At 40.7% G+C, this 23,181-nt stretch overlaps 1 protein-coding gene across 1 annotated transcript in view; it reads right to left on the reverse strand.

Moving 5' to 3' along the window:
- Nucleotides 1-23,181, reverse strand: part of PLCL2 (phospholipase C like 2) — a 174,932-nt gene that overhangs the window by 44,003 nt on the left and 107,748 nt on the right. Inside the window, exon 3 of the mRNA XM_018576309.1 lies at nucleotides 11,005-11,208. Within this exon, the coding sequence (XP_018431811.1) occupies nucleotides 11,005-11,208 (204 nt within the window). The remainder of the gene's footprint in view (nucleotides 1-11,004; nucleotides 11,209-23,181) is intronic.

Genomic DNA, 23,181 nt, shown 5'->3' on the forward strand with positions numbered 1-23,181 from the left:
ATCTGTCTAGAGTTCAGCTTTAAGTACCAAAAATAAGAGCACAGCCTTGACAACACATTGCCTTCAGATGTCCAACTACTGTATACTAAAAAGCACAAGAAAGAACACTCAGCACACCATTGAGTTTGCAATATGATGTGAAAACAAACAACATCCCCTTAATTACTACAAATTATTCAAACAAAATGCTACACACACGTGCAATTATTGAGCAAATTTGACAAGAAATAGTAAATTTCCATTCATAATTTTCAAGTCACCAGGGAAATCAACCAGGGAAAACAGTTTATAACTTTCACCAGCTGTGAAATAAAATATGGTTAATGGAAAAAAATGCAAAATATAATACAATCTCTGGATAAACAGCGTCCTTGATCAAGAGGAAGGAGTCATGTAGCATGCAACACCCGGAGTCAAAAACACAGCAGGAATGTATTAGATGCATTCCTTCTATTAAGAAAAACAAGTCACAATCAAGTTTACAGAGGGAACAGCATATACACTATTGTATATAAAGCCAATACCTTTTAAAAAAAAACAACAACTTTAAATAGCAGAGAACTGCTGCTGAGTTTGTGTCTTGTTGGGGACATTTCCCTTTCCAGGAGACGCACCAGGAATTCAGAGGAAATCTCCCCAAAGTGAACGGAATTACAATTTTAGAAAGCTGTCATTGCTAAGGCTGTGCACACACCTTACAACCATCGCAAGCCTTTTGTCTTGCGATGGTTGTAAGGTACTTAAAAAAACGTATGATCTGCCTATCTTGCATAGGCAGATCGTACTTGCGATGATCGCAAGCCATGCCCCCTGAGGGGCGGGCTTCCGATGACCGCAATGCCGAACGGGCAGTGTGCGCTTGCGCATACTTGCCCGTCCGGCTTTTTTCTTACGAACATGCTACAGACCCGCCGAACATCGTACGATGTTCAGCGGGTTTTGAAACATGTTCGTAAGTTTAAAGTCGTGCGACCTTACAGTAGTAGAGGTCGCACAGCTTCCACACACCTTACGATAATCATACGATCGTGGGATTTCACGCGATTATCGTACGATTATCGTAAGGTGTATGGGGACCTTAAGACTTTGTGGTTTAGTAGAATAAACTACCTATGGCAAATGGAAATCCTCATGGCTTTTCTGCATAACACAGCGGAACACCTGCAATACGTGGATGGCCTTTACTTGCTCATCCGAGAATAGTAATTTATATAACAATTTAACAATGATGTTGTTATAACTTATACACCTCCCCCTGGCAATCTCTGTTACCTCTTTTTCTGTCTTGTTTCATTTATCTCTTTTTTTTGTTAATTCTTCTTTTCTCTTCATTCTCTCTAAACACCCTTCCATTCCCTAGCCTTCCCTATCCCCCCATCCCCCAAATATATCATTTATTTTTCTCCTCTATGGAGATAGGCACAGAGACCTATGATTTAATTAGACCTTATGGCGTATGATGTCTTATAAGATATAGTTCTAGTGCGCACTTAAAGTTCAGTACTATGCCATTAATTATGGGAGCGCTGTCTACTTTACAACACACACAGGGACCATGAGGAACAAAAGTAGCTACCCTCCAGAAGGACGACAGTGTCAGCACCAATTCAGAGATGATTTGCAGATGTACAGCTGAGTGATAGACAAATAAGATACATTTTTGTACTTGAATGCAGTTTTAAGATTTAACTCCTGAGTTTAGTGTCACTAATAGTGAAATGCACTCAGTAGTTCAAATGGGTTTTACATACACTTTAATCTACAGACTGTTGGAAGAATACAGTATGACATGTACAATGTACAATTCAACACAGATATTCCTTACGTAATACATTTGTAGTTTTTGGAAACTAACTTTAACAACTATCAACAGTAAATTTAGCTTTCTCTACATGTTTCTTTGATTCTCTTTTTATATAAAAAGATTTGCCAATTTAACTGCAGAATTAAGATGAGATTTGGAAAAAAACAGCATAGCTTCTTTCCATATGTCAGTCTATTTCCCTAGTTTCATAACACTCCTCACCACTCTTTGATAATTCATGGGTGAAGAAACAATGCTGAAATTTTCCAAGCCATCTCTGAAGGTCATGAGACTGAAAAATATTTGTTGTAACATTTCTTTTTCCAATCGACTTTTTTTTCTCTCCCCCCTCCTTGCCTTAACAAGAGTGAGGAGGTCAATTAGACTTCATTACAAATCGACTTTGCCTGACTAGGCAAAACTTCTGCCAATCTGTAATGAGGTTATCATCGATCTATGCCTTGTTAGTGGATCCTTTATCGGTGCTCCGCTACCCAACATGACATTAAAAGCTCCTTTCTATCAAGAGCTGAAAACTCCTTCTAATGTTAAAGTGCCGCCAAATAAATATTTGTTACATCTCATTAAAAGTAAATATCAGCATTCATATATATTTATCAGGGGCTGATCAGCAAATGTGTGTCCTTTCCATTCCAGCTGTCATCTTCTGCAATGCAACCAATTTATTTTATCACAGAGTACACTCAGAAATGAACAACTGCCACATATAAAACATACAAATGGAGCTATGCGTGTCAGACTCTGTTTGTAAAGAACACATTGCTAAAATGACTGGATGACAAACACATGTGCCATACTAAAAAAGCAAATTGTCCTTTGTTAGCAGTAATTATTTAGTTACTTTAAAATCCTCCTAAAAATGGACGGACAGCGTGTTCTTTCAGCAGTATTTTGTAGACAAGAGGTCTGTCCACAGAATGCACCACATTGGAAATCACATTATTCTATATGGTGCTCGTTCATGCCTATGCAACATGATGATGTGAGATTTTTTGGTGCTTCTTTTGGTGCTACATTGTGTGTTTTTTGGGCTCCACCGACTTCAATGCATGAAAAATGCATTCAACTTGCATTTTCTCGCGTTTTACCCATGACACCAAAGCCCACCTCCTAGCAAACTATACTTGTTTTCCCCTTCATTGGCCAATACAGAAATGCATAACACATGAAACCATGAAAAACACGCTAAAAAGCACATGACAATATAGACACACAAGTGTGAATATACACTTAAGCATAAATCATTTTACTGTACTACTGAACAAAAAGCACAGCATGTGTATATAATAAGCAAAAATGGTTGCCCTGTTGCAAAAACAGGCAGGTTTTCTAACAAAACGTGAAATATTATTGTTTTTTAATTTAGATAAAGGGGGAAGGGTTAAAATCTATGTTAAGCGATTATTGCCAACTGTGTGTTATTGGGGAGAGTTGGCAATAATAGCTTTACAAAGATTTTTAACCCTTCGCCCTTTATCTAAATTAAAAAAACAATAATATTTGTTTCACGTTTTGTTAGAAAACCTACCTGTCTATGACTGTGTGTTTTTGCAACAGGGCAACCATTTTTGCTTATTATATCAACAGTGCTATAAGCAACACGGTCTCTTCATCAGGCAAACACAGTGACGTCACTGCACTGCTGCTTCTTCAATGTCTATTTAGAAAACTGGGGGGGTGTGTTCCATATCCAAGCTGTGCTGCCCCTGCAGTGAAGGTCAAGTCGGCTGTTCTGCCTGGGTTGCAAGACTACATTAGACAGAAGCTTTGTTAATAAAGCATTTAAAATAGCCATAGTACTGGTTATTGATCACATTACATTAAAGTGACTCAAAATAGAAAGTGAATCTGTATATTTCATGTTAGTGTCAGAATACAGTTTTTAAAGTAGTTCCAGGTAGCAAAATCCTAAAGTGGATACGACATAAACTCCTACAGAGTAATGATATATACTACATAGTTCCCACTGCAAGTTAAGGTGGCAAAATGCACTGAATAGAAGAGAACATATCACTTAATTCTGTATTATAATTTACAACATAATCAAAACAATACAGTATGTACAATGCATCCTGATGAACAAATTATTTCAGAATTCTGGCATGCTGTTCCCAGTGGGGCTTTTATGGAACTTATTTTTTCATTCACTAAACAGATTAAAGAATAAAGAAAGGCTTTGCATATAACATTGAGAATTAATTTCACAATGTAATTGCTAACATGATGTATGATGACATTACTCTTAAGTAACAGCGCCAACTAGATAGCCAAAGAGAAAACGGCAAGAAATTGATCCTTTGTGCCTTTGATTATTTAAACATCTACAAACCAAACTTTTGTTTTAGTTTTGGGTACCGTAGGGAAGGGTTTTAACCTGAGTATGGTTTTTACTACTTTCATTTGTCCGATTGGGTAGATCTCTTGTCATTTCCTGTATTATTAGTCTCCAGGACCGGGAAAGATTTCCTCCCCATAGGGCACGCCAGATACAAGAGTGAGGCTCTGACGCTTTCACAACTCTATATCCTGACCACTTGACCAATGTCCATTGTCACTGGGAAAAAAAGTGTGGGAAATTATACACTATATTACCAAAAGTATTGGGACGCCTGCCTTTACATGCGCATGAACTCTAATGGCATCCCAGTCTTAGTCCGTAGGGTTCAATATTGAGTTGGCCCAACCTTTGCAGCTATAACAGCTTCAACTCTTCTGGGAAGGCATCCACAAGGTTTAGGAGTGTGTCTATGGGAATGTTTGACCATTCTTCCAGAAGCGACTTTGTGAGGTCAGGTACGGATGTTGGACGAGAAGGCCTGGCTCGCAGTCTCGGCTCTAACTCATCCCAAAGGTGTTCTATTGGGTTGAGGTCAGGACTCTGTGCAGACCAGTCAAGTTCCTCCACCCCATACTCGCTCATCTATGTCTTTATGGACTTTGCTTTGTGCACTGGTGTGCAATAATTTGGAACAGTAAGGGGCCATCCCCAAACTGTTCCCACAAAGTTGGGAGCATGAAATTGTCCAAAATGTCTTGGTATGTTGATGCCTTAAGAGTTCCCTTCACTGGAACTAAGGGGCCAATCCCAGCCCCTGAAAAACAACACCACACCATAATCCCCCCTCCACCAAACTTTACACTTGGCACAATGCACTTACACTGTAAACAATTACACTTGGCACTCAGGCAAGTACCGTTCTTCTGGCAACTGCCAAACCCAGGCATGTCCATCAGATTGCCAGATAGAGAAGCGTGATTCATCACTCCAGAGAATGCATCTCCATTTCTCTAGAGTCCAGTGGCGGCGTGCTTTACACCACTGCATCCAGTGCTTTGCATTGCACTTGGTGATGTAAGGCTTGGATGCAGCTGCTTGGCTATGGAAACTCATTCCATGAAGCTCTCTACGCACTGTTGTTGTGCCAATCTGAAGGCCACACGAAGTTTGGAGGTCTGTAGCTATTGACTCTGCAGACAGTTGGTGACTTCTGCGCACTGTGCACATCAGCATGCTCTGACCCCACTCTGTAATTTTACGTGGCCTACCACTTTGTGGCTGAGTTGCTGTTCCCAGTTGCTTCCACTTTGTTATAATACCACTAACAGTTGACCGTGGAATATTTAGTAGCAAGGAAATTACATGGAACACCCAAATCCAATTATTTGGAGGGGTGTCCCAATACTTTTGGTAATATAGTTTATTATTATAACTGACACATGGTTCCTATATGGGGCAAACTGATGCAGTTGTGGGAAAGCTACAGATGCAGATCAGTAACCCAGAACAATTCTATTGTAGAGAACACGCCAAGGAACAGATCTGGGTCTGTACCTCTCCTTTAACTATGTCGGTTTACCCCATAGTGGCTGTATATGGCCATTAAAGTATGCTATGAGCAAGATAATATTTGACATTTGGCATAGTAGAGTAGAGACTGGCACAAGGGGATCACTGATGCAGTCAGCCAGTATAAACAAGTACTAAAGTATATGCAATATAAACACACAAGACAGTGCCTTTTCCTCATTTAAAAGATAAAAAAAACCTGGTTCCACTCACAGATAAAAAACAGATGTCATGCACATAAAAAATTACATCAGACTCTTCAAGTAACACACTACTGGCATGGAGCACAACAGGTATACCCAATGATCCCAAACAGAGACACGGACTGCTGGACTACTACAATATATGAAAAGGATATTTCAATAGGGGCGCTAGGTCTTCTGACTTACTCACTTTGCGGAGATCTCCTCTCAACTGCTGTTGTGTCTTTGGTACAGAAACTTTACCAGTGGGACACAAAAAAAAAATCCTGAAAACAGGTTTTAACCATTCCTATGCTATTCAAAACAAAACCATTTTTGCTATAATAGTTATACTTTTAAATGAATAAGTCGTAACTTGAACTATCATGAAGAAGCTACCCACTAGCATTAGAAGCTAGCATTCTACATTTCTAGAGGTGTTGGACTCCTGACTCTACTGAGTCAAGGTTTCATCCTCTGACTTCCATATCACTGCTAGGGATGGGCTGCACGTTCGAGTCGAGCCTATGTTCGACTCGAACATAGCATGTTCTAGCGTTCGCCGAACGCCAAACATTATGGGATGTCCGCGGTCTGTTCGACCGCGGGACATCCCACAATGCACTGCGCCGTCCGAAACGGTAATTGGCTACAGTCTTGCACCTGACCACAGGTCAGGTGCAAGACTGTGCCAATCAGGGCTCAGTACAAATATAGAGCCATGATTGGGCAAAGTCACGATGACTCTGCCCAATCATGTCTCACAGCTAAGTCCCTGCAGCACACTATATAAGGCTGCTGACACCGCGGCCCTATGTAGTGTGTTGTAGGAGATAGAGAGACAGGGTTCTAGTATAGTTAGTTACAGCAGATTGATAGAGAGTTATAGATAGTTATAATAGACTTCTGTGTGTATATATATATATATATATATGCAGAAGTCTGATTATATATACTGTATATTTATTCCGGGTACTGCCCTGGGGGACATGTATCAATGAAAAAAACACTTTTAAAAAATATCATTTTTAAAGGAGCAGTGATTTAACATCACTTAAAATGAAACATTCAAAATAAAAAATTCCTTTATATATGGTGCCTGGGGGGTCCCCTTTCACTGACCGTAAAGTGGCGCATCTGTATGATGTATAGAACCTGCTGAAGCAAAAATGACATTTATATACATTTTATTGATATTTTTATAGAACTCTAATATATACAGAAGTCTGATCTACAGAAGTCTGAGATATAGGTATATATCATATATCTCAGACTTCTGTAGATCTTCTGTAGATCAGACTTCTGTATATATTAGAGTTCTATATAAATATCAATAAAATGTATATAAATGTCATTTTTGCTTCAGCAGGTTCTATACATCATACAGATGCGCCACTTTAGGCCCCGTTCCCACTGCGCGATATGCAAATCGCGCGTTTGTCGCGCGATTTGCATATTGCGCGACATCGCGAGATTTGCCGCGCGATGTCGCGTTCAAGCTTGCATTGAGCAAGCTTTAATCGCAGCTAAATCCGCTACAAAAAGGGTCCTGCTTTAGCGACACACAACCCGCGACAGCAGGACCCTTTGCCCCATTGGATTGCATTGGAGTGCGATATCGCGTGGTAATTTGCAGCGATATCGCGGGATGTTTGGCTCATCCCTAATCACTGCTTTGTCCTGGTGTAGTGTAGGGGTTGGAAGATAGAAACATGGCGCCCAGTGGGGGATACGAGCACCCAACACTCCTGGAAATTTCAACGGACACAGCACTGGAACAGAACTTTCTGCTACCCTGGCAGTGTAACTACGGTAAGATAAGCAAAAATGACATTTATATACATTTTATTGATATTTTTATAGAACTCTAATATATACAGAAGTCTGATCTACAGAAGTCTGAGATATAGGTATATATCATATATCTCAGACTTCTGTAGATCTTCTGTAGATCAGACTTCTGTATATATTAGAGTTCTATATAAATATCAATAAAATGTATATAAATGTCATTTTTGCTTCAGCAGGTTCTATACATCATACAGATGCGCCACTTTAGGCCCCGTTCCCACTGCGCGATATGCAAATCGCGCGTTTGTCGCGCGATTTGCATATTGCGCGACATCGCGAGATTTGCCGCGCGATGTCGCGTTCAAGCTTGCATTGAGCAAGCTTTAATCGCAGCTAAATCCGCTACAAAAAGGGTCCTGCTTTAGCGACACACAACCCGCGACAGCAGGACCCTTTGCCCCATTGGATTGCATTGGAGTGCGATATCGCGTGGTAATTTGCAGCGATATCGCGGGATGTTTGGCTCATCCCTAATCACTGCTTTGTCCTGGTGTAGTGTAGGGGTTGGAAGATAGAAACATGGCGCACAGTGGGGGATACGAGCACCCAACACTCCTGGAAATTTCAACGGACACAGCACTGGAACAGAACTTTCTGCTACCCTGGCAGTGTAACTACGGTAAGATAATTAGATGGCCTTGCTTTGCTGGATTTAGCACAGTTGCAATGCTACGCAGATAACATTAGCTGACTGCCTTATTGACTGGAGCTGCAGTTAAAAAACTTGAAATAGACAAAAGAAATCTAATTAGCTTAAAAATGATTGCACTGGCTATGAAATATAACAACATAACTTCGCAAAAGTTCCTGTAGGTTCTGTTCTCTCCTGCTACTGTAAAAACAGTGTTTAAACTACTAAGCAAACACAATGAAATTTAAAACAGCTTACTAGGCAAACAATTTTCTCTACACGTTAGTCTCTTAGTGTTGGCCTTATGTAGGTCATACATGAAGGCAATATAAGCGTGAACAAGGTTTATAAATATTAACTTTTCATCCTGTTCATCCAGAAGTGGCTTTATTTACTAAAGGTGCCTGCAGACATTAAAGAATGTTTGCCTGATTCAGCTCTTAAAGGTGGAATTAGGGAATGTTTGCAGGTTTGCAGGCATCTCTATGACCATGGCTGATCCTTACCATTGGCCATGAAGGTTTTTTTTCAGCTGATCACTTCAGCTTCCCCCAGATATAGACAAGTGCAAACAGCATTCCCCATTTCCACCTTCCTAAGCACAGACAGGCGAGTTCACAAGATGAGAATTTTAATTTGTATAGAAAGGTGCTTCTATAGAAAGATAGTTCTATTGCTGGGTCCTGCATAGTCAGCCTGCCACTGTCTAATGTTTGTAGGCAACTTAAATGTTGACTTGCTTTTGCTTGCTTCAAAACGACTACTCTCACCAACAAGTGTATGGGAATGCAAAAGCAGCTTGAAGCAAGTTAAATGCAGGTCAATTGCAGCTGCAATGAATTGTTAATGGTCTCAGAAATGTCTCAAACTGAAGTCAAAAGCAAGCTGCATTTGCCCATTGAAGGCCGTCGGAACTGACCCTAACAGTGAGCACAGCATCTATGTAATCACCCACATCAACAAAAGATAATTTAGTGTAGTCACACTCATAAAAGAAAATGTTTGATTGGTTACAATAGGATACTACACACTGAAGTGCTTTAGCAGAAAGTATGTACAGGACAGTAGCGCTGAGGGTTTGATGCCAGGCATATGTGTGACAGAGTGCACGATGATGGGCGTGAGGGGGAAGTATGTGCAGGAGAAGAGCACTGCGGCTACGATGGCAGCCATTATGAGTGTGAGAGAAATGAAGAAGGTATGAAGATGAACAGTATGTGTAGGAGAGAAGTGCAGAGAGTATATAAGGGGGTAATGTGTGCAGGAGATAGGTGGGGATGGTATGACGTTAAGCATTATGTGCAGAAGAGGAGTGGAGCGAGTATAATGGAAGTAATTATGTGCAGTGAAGGATATGACAGAGGGAAGTATGTGAAGGAGAGAAGTGTGGAGGGTATGAGAGGGGGTAGTATATGCAGGAGACAAATGAGGATGGCAGGGTGGTGGGCATTATGTGCAGTAGAGTATGGAGGACACAGCTCCTTTTTGTCACAAAACCAGAAAGACAATGTCACTGTGTTTCCTCTTTCTGAGATACACATATATACATACACAGTGTGTGTATGTGTGTGTGTGTGTGTGTGTGTGTAGTCTGAAATGCACAAGTACAACAAAGTTACAGCATGTATGATCTCTTTATGTGTTTAAATTCTCATAGACTGTTGTCACAATATAGAAAAATGAGGAAGAAAGGACAAGAAAAACATTTGATTTTGCAACATGAAACAGTTTTTTCGGAGTCAGCTACTGATGACACAGCATTATGATAGCAGTTTAAAGCAGAACTGCAACCCATAAGGAAATGCCATTGAAAAAATAATCTGATGTCTACTACAAGTCAATGTCCAAACATTTAAAAACATTAGGTGTCCTGTATTGCCTGTATTTACATGCCTGATTAAAACTGTATCCCCTTTTTTTTTATTGTTGGCAACTCCCCTCTTACAAGAAAAGGAGGTCTGCTCAATGGATGTGTTTAAAATGAAATCCAGCACATGCACACTCAGCAGCTGTAAGAACCCAGATTAAGAAAACAAAACACCTCAAAGCAATGCATTAGAACAGCTTGATCAGTATGACATATATGAAATTCATACAAATAAAAACACTGTTAACATTATCATTTCCTTAGCATTGGAACCAGTCTGGGATGGGCATACACAGAAATCTGAATCTCCACTTTTATGCTGTTGTAAAAGTGCAATCTTACCTCTCAGAGATGGCATGTGTGCTGGTATTATCTTGTATTATCTTCCTGTAAGAGGAGAAATACCAGCTCAAATTAAGGCTGGGAGACCCCCATGGAGAGTGAGCTGACTCTCGATGGAGCTCAGGGCTGAAGAATGACAGTCTCCAGACTGGAGGAAGGTTAAACTGCCCATTCTCAAAGCCTTTGATTTAATTTCCTATAATGAGGGCACCATCTTTATTATGCGACAGTTGAAGTGTCTGAGTTTAAACCTACGCTCAGGAAGACAGGACAGCCTTACACCCTATTGCTTCTGCTCTGACAGCAAGAAAAGAAAAAAACAAATAACACATAAATCATGTAAAATGAAGTGGCAATGCTCTGTATAGCAATTTAAAAGTGGATTTGGATTATTACAGATGCATACTTGTGCATGTAAGGTGTCTCTAAAGACAACAGCAGAAGGCATGATATACTCACGGAGTCATAAGCTGTTAAGATCCTCTTCATGACCTCTGGCACGGTGCCTTGTAGCTCCATGGTTGGGTATTGATCACAGAGGTTCATAACCACCACGGGGGTGTTGTCAGGTCCAGCTAGGCGGGTTGACAAGGCCATTATACATTGCATAAGATTAGCTACAGGAGAGAGTCCACACAGCTCTTTGAAAGATACTACTGCATTCTGTAGGCATAAAAACAACACAAAAGTTAATTAGGTCTTAAAAATAGATGGTTTGCAAGTATATAGAACACTGTTATTATATGCATGTATTCACTTTACATCCTGTAATATATAGCTCTGGTCCTCTTCCTATAAAATAGTAACATTTTGCTTGGCTTTTTTTTTTTTTAAACTCTAGATTTCCTAGTGTTCTGAACCTTTGCACATGATCATTTTTCCTAATTGGCCTTCTAAACAGTTAAAAAATAAAGCTGTCACTTCCTTCTGGCTTTAGTTTTTCCTAGCACTCAGAATACATATGCTACTATTTGTGTATTTTCTTTATGGAGGCAGATGGTTAGCTTGAGACGGGGGACATGATGGATCAGGACTGTTCATAGACCTGCCTCTGCCTCACTGAGACAGCTGCTAAGTCACGCTGCTAAACTGCAACTGTGATTTAACCTTTCATAGGTAATAATCAATCAATATGCTGCCTGGGAGTAACTTTGATTGCATTACCACATTGATTCTTGCCATTAAAGCTCATATGTGATAGAATCAGTCTAGGTCATTTCCTTGACTGCAGATAACAATACCAGTTGAGCTACCTGACCCGCCATTAATCTAAAATCTTGATATAGCTTAATTAACTTAAAGTAGAACTATGGCATTCCAATAAGATAAAATATTTGCTGCAGCACCTAATTACAAGTGCACTGCACTTACAGTTTTCTCTTAGTCCCCCTGCAAAAGTGAGCAGAAAGACAAACATCTGGGGGGAAAAACTGCCAATGATGTTTCTGAGAGATTGAGCCCATAGCTGCCCAGCCAATTCTAACATGTCGATTTTAGGTGAAGTCAACTGGAATTCTAGCCCAAACCTTTTTTTGTTCATGTTCATGTTTGTCATGAGTGTGGATGGGAAAGAACTTGTACTAGGTTTTTCTTTATGTTTAGGTCTCATTTGGGAAAATACCTCATCCTGTCCAGGTGGAACCAGGACAAAATATTAGGGGGAGGCGTGACACAAGGCAAATGGCAAATGGGGTTCTAATGCTCTGCTAAAAGAAAACTAAACAAAAAATATATATATTTTTGTAATATTTTCTATACCTATTGATAGTATTTCCTGTATCTGTGACATTTCCTGTCATTGGGATGGAAATGAAGGGGACTTTCTCTAATGGGGACACAGCAATAAAAGCTCAATGAGGTTCTGATATTCCTACGCTAAACACACAAAAAAATGGTTGGAGTTGGACTTTAAAGGGCTGAGTAAAAAAATTGAATATCTTTTAGTCCCCTTTAGTTAGCCAAGAACCCTGATCATTGCTGCTTACTTCCCAACCAGCCTCATGTGTAGTATTATGTTCAGCTGGAAGCAGAGTATCAGCTTTGCAATGACAAGTCAATAATCACTCAAGCTTGCATGTCCAAGGGGATTAAGCCGATATCCTAAATTGGATTGCAGACCCAATAGTCACTTAATGGAACAGCGTCTGAAAAGCAGATTGCATTGGCCAAACATAAACAAGCCGCTCAGTTTCAAGAACACGAGTGCCGTAGGATATCTAAAAGTAAATCTTTTAACTAAATGGCAACTGAGCAGCTCTTCGAACGATGGTGCACAAGTCAATTAAAATTAGGAGTGCCCGGAGGGAATAGCTGCATCAAAATGAGACCACACAGAGTCAACGTTGACGGAATAGTTATTTGTAAAGTGCAGGAAAGTGACCTGTGCAGGGTCTGGGAGAATAGAACACCTCTTGCACAGAGAAGTCCTTTCCTTTGCCATTTCATTTTTATTCATTTTTTACAGATAAATTACAGCAGTCCAATGTAACTCACCACCAAATGCTTCCATAAACAGAAACTGCTGATATTGTTATTTTGTGTACCAAAGTACACCAAACGTGGGCTCAGATAGTCCGTAATGTATGACCATTCAGGCTTCTTTATTAAAGCAGAGCAAAGAGTACAGGCATTGTTCAAAGTACAGTCAATCACGGTAACCAGGCCTCATCTAACTCACATCAAAAGAAGATGAATGCTGATTGAGTGATATGAGTTACTGAATTGGAATGTCACAATTTTTTTTTCTGCTTTTTTATTAGTTAATACAGAAACTTGACTAGAAGAATCCAAAAACAACTTCTGTGCTAAACAGTATCCAAGTTCTAAAATACCACAGCTGCCAGCCCACACAAGTACTGTATACTTATAAAATAATGATATGCGGCGCTATGGATTTCTATAAACAATAATACCGTGCTATGAAGATGAATTATATATATGCCCTATAGTCTTCTCAACCGCTTCTGTATCTGGGTCAATTAAGGGATACTTATGATTGACCTTGATGTTGTCGAATCCTCTCTCCTCTGTTTCGCTTTAGTAGTATGACCTCCATGAATCAGAATAGAGTGTGGACCTCACTTTAATGTTCTCCGTTATATGACGTAGGAGGGTAGTCAAGTATCTGTTGTTGGGGATTTGAACGAAGAAGAATTTCCTTGACTCCCTGCAAATTCATCCGAAAACCCACTATTGTGGGAGCACACAACTTGTACATGACTTGCACGACCTCCACAATGATCCCCCACTGCACCAGTCATTAACATAATTCCCAGTGCCTTACTGTATGGAAAGTATGTAACCTCCATCCATGATGCAGTGCTCGGGCCTAGTTGCCAATCCTTAACCCCAAACACTGTCATATAACGGAGGGGGTGATGTCACTGCTCTCTGTAAACTCTGATACATGGTATTTTGCATGGCTGCCATGGTGGAATGAGCTTTGAAGCAACACAGTAAATCCATAGATTAAGGGAGCTTTTAAGAGACCCTGTCACATTGCCATGAATGAGCAAGGTGAGAGGTTTTCATTATAAGGATAAGCATCTTAAACGGTTGTGCCACATTTAAGGAAACACTATTTTATGTTGTGAGTTGCCAGACAGGAGAAATGAATACAAGTTTTGATTTCTTACAGATGTAGTCACAGTATAAACCTACTTGTACCTGTAGAAGGTTCCCTTTTAACACTAGGGAGCACTTCCAACATCTACAGTTTGTACCTGTAAAAGACACCTTTAAGCTGAATCACTCACAATTGCTTTTACTGTCTATTGTACTATATACAACATTTTCACAAAAACATACGGTAACTTACTTTAAAAAAATAAATAAAAACCTACTCCTTCCTCCTGTCATTAATTTAAAATACCCTTATACAGTGGCAAGAAAAAGTATGTGACCCTCTTGAAATTAAGTGGTTTTCTGCAGTAATTTGCCATAAAATATGATCTAATCCTCATCTAACCCACAATAGAGAAATATAATGTGTGGGAGAAAAAATGTTCAAATTTCTCGTGACTTTATTGATCGCATCCATTAAACATTCACAGTGTTGGAGGTGAACCCTTAGAGTTAATAGCTGGTCAAACCTGCTTTGGCAGCAATGACTTCAAGCAAGTGCTTTCGGTGGTTCTGGATCAAACCTGCACATTGTTCAGGAGGAATTTTTTTACCATTCCTCTTTACAAAACTGCTTCAGCTCAGACACATTTGTAGGACGTCTTGTGTGAATGGCTCTCTTAAGGTTATTCCACAGCATCTCTATGGGGTTAAGGTCTGGGCTCTGGCTGGACAACTCCAAAAAGGTGCATTTTCTTTTTCTGAAGCCAGTCTGTGGTGGGTTTACTTCGATGCTTAGGGTCATTGTCCTGCTGCATCACCCAACTTCTGCTAAGCTTTAGCTGGCAGACAATGTCAGGGTGACTATCTTCTAGGCCAGGGGTGCCCACAATTTTTGTGTTAAGATCGACTTCTCAAAGGACGAGCTATATGAGATCTACCAACGAAAAACAAACTCCCTCACTCTCTCCTGGCTGTCTCTCCTCGCGGCTCTCTCTATCCTGCCTGTCATTCCTCGTTTTCTCTCCTGGCTGTCTCTTTTTGCTCTCTAGACTGTCTCTCCTTGCTCTCTCCCCCCGGCTGACTCTCCTCTCTCTCTTTCCTGGCGGTCTCTCCTTGCTCTCTTGGCTGCCTCTCCTTGCTTGCTCTCTTGGCTGTCTCTCCTCTCTCTCTTTCCTGGCTGTCTCTCCTTGCTCTCTCCCCCCGGCTGACTCTCCTCTCTCTCTTTCCTGGCGGTCTCTCCTTGCTCTCTTGGCTGTCTCTCCTCTCTCTCTTTCCTGGCTGTCTTTCCTTGCTCTCTCTCCTGTCTGTCTCTCCCCGCTCTCTCTCCTGGCTCACCTTGCTGTATTTTTCAAACAGTGCAGTGCAACGCTCGCCAGCACCACCACCTAGCCGATTTTCATTGAACAGCTTTTTGTTTGAGCATGTGCAGTTTTCCTCTTGAGATTATTGTTTTTGTATAACAACGCCAATAACATTTCGTTTTTGTCTAACCAGACGAAAGTTTTTTAGCCTGCTTGAAAGACAAAAATCTGCCAGTTGTACAGTATTATTATACAGTATTTAGTTTGCGCAGCGCTTTACAATATAAGGAAGACAATCACAATACAATTCAAGACAAGACGGTAAAGAGGGCCCTGCCCCTGAGGACTTAATTGAGGTTGTGCACTTCCCATCAACTGGCAGATTTTCGCATGAAAACAAAAATCTCCAGATAATTGTAAGGTGTATGGGCAATTTATGCAGATCAACTAATCTTGATTATATGTTTTCAGAGAGCTCCTTTTTGCGAGACATGGTTCACATCAGTTGATGCTTCCAATGAACAGCAATCTTAAAATGTTTGAGTGTCTTTTATCAGGGCCCATTCACACCACATCATCTCCAGACCAGACCAGATTGTTTCCAGATCCAAAATACATCCTAATGTATCCCTATGCGATTTCTGACCTCTGTTTTCACCAGCGCAGTCCATTCCAGACCAGACCAGATCAGAAAAATACTGCACGTCTCATTTTGCCTGGCCTGAAATGCACTGGAACTGCGGGCAGGTTCACACCATTTTCTGGAGCAGATCTGGAACATAGTGCATTGCATTTTTGCCGTGATTGGAATTTCTTTTTAAGCTTAAAATGGTCTTACAGGTGCCTTCCATGCGTTTTTGATGCGTTCCAGACCAGATAAAATAGGACAAGCAGCATTTTTCTGGTCTGGCCTGGAATGGACTGCACTGTTGGGAGCAGAGGCCAGAAATAGCATAGGGATACATTGGGATGCATTTTGGGTCCGGAAACAGTCTGGTCTGGAGGTAATCTGGATGTGGTGTGAATGGGCCCTAAATCAAAGTAGTTCTAAACCACACCCTCAAACTCATTCAATCAATTGGACTCCAGATGTGCAGGCTACTGACTCCAATTAGCATTTGTTGAAGTAATTAGTCTTTGGGTTAACTTACTCTTTCCTCCAGCACTGTAAATGTTTAATGGGTGTGCTCAATAAAGATGTGAAATTAGAATGGTTTGTGTGTTATCAGCTTAAGCACATTGAAGAAGGGGGGGGGGGGTTATCAGAACTGGAGCAGATAGAATCTGGAGCAGTTGCTCATAGTAACCAATAAGCTTCAGCTTCTCTCTGCAGTTTGTTTAAGCTTTGAATATGTAAGAGGGAAGCTGATTAGCTGCCATGCACAGCTGCTCCAGATTCTGTCTGCTCCAGAAATAATTCCCCTCATTGTGTTTGTCTATTGTTGTGAATCACATTTTTTTTTTACTGCATATTGTAGCAATTGTGAGTGATTCAGCTTAAAGGTGTCTTTTACAGGTACAAACTGCAGATTTTGGAAGTGCTCCCTAGTTTTTAAAGGGAACCTGTCATGAGCATAGCACAAGTAGGTTTATACTGTGACTACATACATTCTTGCCATTGTACATATCTAAAATCATGCAGTTGCAGTTTTCAGGCTGGTCCAGTCACAGCTCCTTTCTTTTCTTTCTTGTCAGCACAGATAGGTGGTTCTTTCATCCTGGATTGAGAGGAGATCAAAGAATAATGTGTGGTCGCTGGTAAATTTTAGAGTACTGTGAGAACAGGCTGCATAATGACACATCCCCAGGGGGTGTATTCTTGAGAGCCTGGGCCCACAGGAAGCGGGTTGGATGATGTTGACTAACATTCGACCCAGAAGGCGAACAGTACTGAGCCTCCAGGAAGTGGCTTATTAAGTGGCAAAATTAAATTAAAACATAATTAAAAAAAACAAATAAACTGGAATTCAACTTTAACCCATTACCCTTCCAGATAATCAAACATGTTTAGTTAAAAGGCATCTCTCAATGGTTTAGAACAACTTAAACATTAAAGATTCACAGAAAGGGAGTGCTCAAGGGGAAGTCAGGGAGATATATGGCTTTATTTGAGCTAAAGAACTTTGCATCTTAAAAAACACTTGCAAGCATGGCTATCGCTGGCTTTGATGCACAAAATTGGATTGGACTCTGTTCCCAACTTTTAATATGTCCCTTTTGGATACCGCTTTTTGATCTGAGGATGCTGCTAACATATTTATGGCCAAAAGCACATTTCCTGAAATTTTATGGATAGCAAATTCAATCTAAAGTTTCTCTGCTACATATAATCTGATTTATTATGGTAATCCATAGCAACATATTCTTCAGGTCCGTCATGCACTGAAAATGACATTACCGTAAAAAATATATCTATATTTATTTCTTCTCTATATTTATTCTTCTCTATAACTTCTCTATGCAATGTGAAAATAGCCTATTGAATGTTGGGCTTATTCTAGCCTGCATTGACCTTTCAGTTTTTGTGTAAGGGCTCATGCACCTGGCCGCCTAAAGCTGCCCAGATCAGCGTATTTCTAAAGGTGCCCATACACCTGCCGATTATCGTACAATAATCTTGTGAAATCCCGCGATCGCACGATAATTGGCAGGTGTATGGAAGGCGTACGACCGTTTCTACTGTACGGTTGCACGTCTTTTGTCTCCCGAGCAGGCTTGAAAACCCACCGATAATTGTACGATTGTCGGCGGGTTAGTGGCGTTCTCGGGAGACAAATGACGCACGGGCCAGTGTGCGCAAGCGCACACTGCCCGTGCGGCATTGGATTCATCGGAAGCCCTCCCCTCAGCGGGGCGGGCTTGCGATGATCGCAAGTACGATCTGCCTGTCCAAGATGGGCAGATCGTACAAGCTTTTCATTACTTTACAACCATTGCAAGACGAAAGTCGTGCGATGGTTGTAAAGTGTATGGCCAGCTTAAGGCAGGTATGTCCAAGGTGATTTCAAACAGCCCAAGACAGGAAGCCTGTACAAATCAATGACAGGCTGGTACTGTCCACGGCTATGTGCATGTGATCCCTCATGGAGCGATTACCTGCTTTTAGAGACAAATATGAGCCCCTGGAAGCAGACAGTTTGTCTCCAGTGGCTTAAATCTGCCCCTGACCAGAGTTAATCACTCCATGAGCGATTTACATGCGGACAGTCTCAGCCTGTAATTGATATGTACAGGCTTCCAGTCTGTGGCTGATTGGAAAAATCAGGCTGTACCCGCTCCAGAAATATGCGGATCTGGGTGGTGTATGGCCACAATAAGCCATTTACAGTGAACAGCTGCAGCTTCTTTTTCTATTACTAGTGATATTACAGTTTTAAAAACAAGAATTACTAAAGCCCAACCAACTTAAAAACATTTAATTTGGAAACCCCAAAAGCCATCACCAAGCCACCCCGCATACACAGTGTTATTTCATAGGATATCCAAGCCACTTTTAGGTAACTTTTTTATCCCATAGTTGTCTTTAGGGTCACAGAAGGACATGACCCAAAGCTCAGTATATCGCTGGCTATATACTGAGAGCGCCTCAGCCAGGATGGATCCACACAGCTGGCTGATTGACAGCGGGACCTTCCTATCTAGAGGCAGAGCCAGCTTTCCCCGCCCCCTCACCGTCCATTCATCGCTGGAGGATCGGAGAGGGGAGGGGGGGGAATCCCTGCGTGGATCGGTGACTGACAGTCACCGCTCTCTGCAGAGAGATGATCGGGAAGTGAGCAAGCGACGGGATATGTGTTCGCTTACTTCCCAATCAATAGAGCCGACATGTGACAGTTTCATGTCACACGTTGGCTCTAACTAAGAAGATGAGTGTAAATCACTCTCCTCATAGTTCTCCTTTAAGCCTTATTTACTCTATTCCAAGTAAAGAAAAAACTTTCAGCTTTATATAACAAATACAAACCAAACTTAAACACATCCTTGCTGCAACCAAAGCTCATTGAATTTGCTTTGGTTATTATCCATCTACTTCAGGTTACTCTGTACATTTATTTGAATAGGGCTTTCAATCACAGTACATACTATTTGTTTCAAAATGTCATTATAAGAAGTGCTGTTTGTTGCAGCTGATCTATACAAAGACACACGGGATGTTCGGTTATGCATTAATATGAGTCTATTTTTTTTCAACTCTCTCAAGCAAACTATTTCTTGCATAGCAAATAAAAGCTGAACTTCAGACAGATAAAGACACAGATTACCACAGCTATGTATTCAATAATTGTTAAATCTTTTTTTTTTTTATGCAACAGGTAGGCACCACCCCGTGAAAACAGCAGTCAATTTGCCAATACAGAAATGGGATATAAAATCAGTGTGCCTGTATGGTTTCCAAATAGAGCATGCTTGCAGGATGCAAGAACCACGAGGAAAGCTGAAAAAATGATCTTCTGTTACCCCAGAATAAATTATCTTCATTAGTGTCTCCAGATATGAAATGCTCTGCGAACGTCTGAGTTTTAGATTCGCAGACCATTATGGCCACTAGATGGAGGTGAGGAGCATAGCAATTTTGCATGCTCCTCATCTCCATCTAGTGGCCATAATGCACTTTGAATCTAAAACGCCAACATTTGCAGAGATATGCAAACGTTTTATAAATACACCCCAAATTGTTATAGAGCACAGTTTCACCATGTTATGAAAATATGAACATTTTAAAGTAAATCTGTTCATTATAAGCTTTTACTAGAGCACTCAGCTGACAGGTTCACTATAAGAATTATTTGATTGAAATTACAGCTTTTATCCATTTGTGTGTCCTGCTCATTTCACATTTGGACATGAACATCAGCAGGTGCCCTTGAGGATTATGTATATATATATAGCTGGCCATACACCTTACAATTATCTGCAGATTTTCTGTGGTCAGATGGAAAAGGTGCAACAGATTCCTTTATCTACGCTCAACTGTGTGGATGGAGTAATCTCCTCCTGGGCCAATCTGTTGCACTTTTTCCATCTGACCTGCAGAAAATTGTAAGGTGTATGGGCACCTTAAAGCTTCCTTGGCAAATTTTCGCCTCTAAACTGATGCTTGGAGAAGTGCTGACAGGTGTGAGGTGTACTTGTATCATGTTCCCTCTTCACTTACCATTTGCCACCTGTCACTGAATGCTCCTAGTAGCTGCAGAGGCTGTACAGTGGTCTGTGAGGAGCCACAGAAAAGTGTCAGACGGCATAGTTTTGTTGTCAGTTTTATTCTGTCAGTGTAATAAAAACAAGTCATTGTAACCTATAAAGTTTATTAAACCAATATGCAGTAAACTCCCAGTTACCCGGCACCCACAGAGATCGGTAAGTGCCAGATAACTGTGGTTTTTGGGTGTTGTTGAGTAAATAATAACTCTCACGCAACCGTCTCGTGCCTCGCAAAGAATTAAAGTGTAAATCTGCTATTCCAAATGGACTGGACTTGGAGCACCACATGCAAAGCTTAGTGTCCTGGAGTCATACTTCTACAGGCTTCTATAACACATCCAACACTTGTGGGGGGTAAAGCAAGTAATGCTTCAAACTGCTTTTTCTCTACTTCTTTTGCTGCCAGAGACCTTCTCGCACTTTTTGCATATGTTTGCAATCTTAAAATTGCATTGTTAGAATGCACATTTTAGGCTTTTGATTAAAACTGAGTAAGCCCCCTATATTTACACATTTCCTGAAAGCAGAGACCCTGTCAAAATGGTTGCAGTTGCAATTTTTTATGTCACGCAATATTAGCGCAACAGTTTATTGAATCTAAATTTTCTGCAAACAAATAAATCTTAGTGCACAGAAACACAATATAACATCCAATCTAGTAAAAGTATAAAAGATGAGGTTGTGCCGAGCAAATAGATACCAAATATGTCAAGCCTCAAAATTGTGTGCGCCCATGAAACAGTGACAAACTTCGGTAACGCAAACTGTCCATAGGCCATGCTTTAAATAATAAATAATGGTAGTAGAATTATTGCTCTCACTCTGGTATTTAACTATTAATATAAATGAATCTTAAAATGTACCTCAACTATTAACTGTGCCTTTTTTGTGCATCACTCGGCTCAAATCATCTTTGAATTTGTGCTGACACTGTCTTTCCTTCTGAAGGGTGGCTACTTTTGTTCCCCATGGTTCCTGTTTGTGTTGTAAAGTAGCCACTGGTCCAAGCTCTCTCCCGCGATGGACCACAATGTCAATACATATTAGTAAACTAAGTAAAGTGTAGTTCATCATGGGAGTAGGTTTGGAGGGGTGGCTACTTTACAACACACACAGGGACCATGGGGAACAAAAACAGCCACCCTCCAGGAGGAAAGACAAGGTAAAACTTAATTCGTTCCACGATTCTTGTTGCGAACTGGATCAAATTTTCCCATAAGGTGCAATGTAAATAAGGTTAATCCAGGAAGTGATGTAATCATCGTTGATTCAGTGTTCATTCGGGGAAGGATGTTAGCAAATGGACACTGGTCTCTCCCCCCCTCCAACACCTGCCATGCTGGTCCCGACTGCGTAAGAGGGGCAGTGGAGCCCAGGAAACATGGCAGGGGAGGGGCGCACATGATGGGGTAGAAGTAATCAGGCAGCCTGAATCACTATAGCAACCAGGAGAGTGATTACAGCTCCCTGCTGCCGCGGGCGTAGTAGTTATATCCGTGGCAGCGAAGGGGTTAGGAGAAAAAAACAACATTTTCTTTCCCCCACCACCTATAATTATTTCTGAGAGAAAAGCAGAGAATGAAAGCCAAAACATACACAATGCTCATTTCTGCAAAATGCTATTGTATGCTACTTACCAAGCTTACTCCATAGGGATCCATTCATTACCATCAATTGGCTACTCCTAGCAATTACTCGAGTATGAGTTTAATTGTAAGTAAAAATCCTAAAAATCCCTGTGTAGCTCTAGCCTAATCAGGTGTGGAAGAACTATAAAAGTAAATACAATCTACACAATTTCCACACCAAATTCCCGGCATAGTTTCTTTGAAAATTTTAGTGATAAAGCATTTATAGTTAGACGTGAATAATACTGCAGTTTTTAGGGTTATGGTACCTATTAAAACGTTAGTAGCATATGCGTCAAGTCACACAACATATGACATGGTAAAGCAGAATGATGTTTCTCCAAAACAATGCAAAACGTCAAACCTTTGAATTAAAACAGGATCTTTAAATATTGAACTAAGCCACATGCTAATACTGTGGCACTATGATCCAGCTACCAGCATTGTAACAGCTAAAGTGAATGAAAATGTTTTCAAACAAACATCTTTTACAAATGAACATTTAAAAAAAAATGTGCTGCAACACTTACGGGGTTATTCCGTAAAGGGTGAAGATTAGAGAAGGCATGGGAAGTGAACAATCTAGAACAACATAGCTGAACTGGAAAGTGAGCTGAATTGAAGAATTTTTTCCAAATCAGCTATTTTGGCCTAGATTGTTCACTTCACCTGCCGTCTCCAAATTATTCACCCTTTTGTGAATAACCCTATTAATTATAAATGCATCTGCACTTAAGTTTTCTCTTAGTCCCCCTGTAAAGAAACACAAATAACCTGTTGATCCTGCCAGTGAAGTCCACCAAATGCAGCTCCCAGTAATTGGGTGGCAATGATGCTGCCCAGCTCCTGAATTCAGAGCAGAGTTGTCATTTTCATGTAGGCGGTGCCTGCTTACATCGCAGTTCAATAAAATAATTGCAGGGGACATGGCTATTAGCACT

This window comes from Nanorana parkeri, unplaced genomic scaffold (genome assembly GCF_000935625.1).
Source record: "Nanorana parkeri isolate BGI_ZX_2015 unplaced genomic scaffold, ASM93562v1 scaffold4, whole genome shotgun sequence".
In the NCBI taxonomy this organism is placed as follows: Eukaryota; Metazoa; Chordata; class Amphibia; order Anura; family Dicroglossidae; genus Nanorana; species Nanorana parkeri.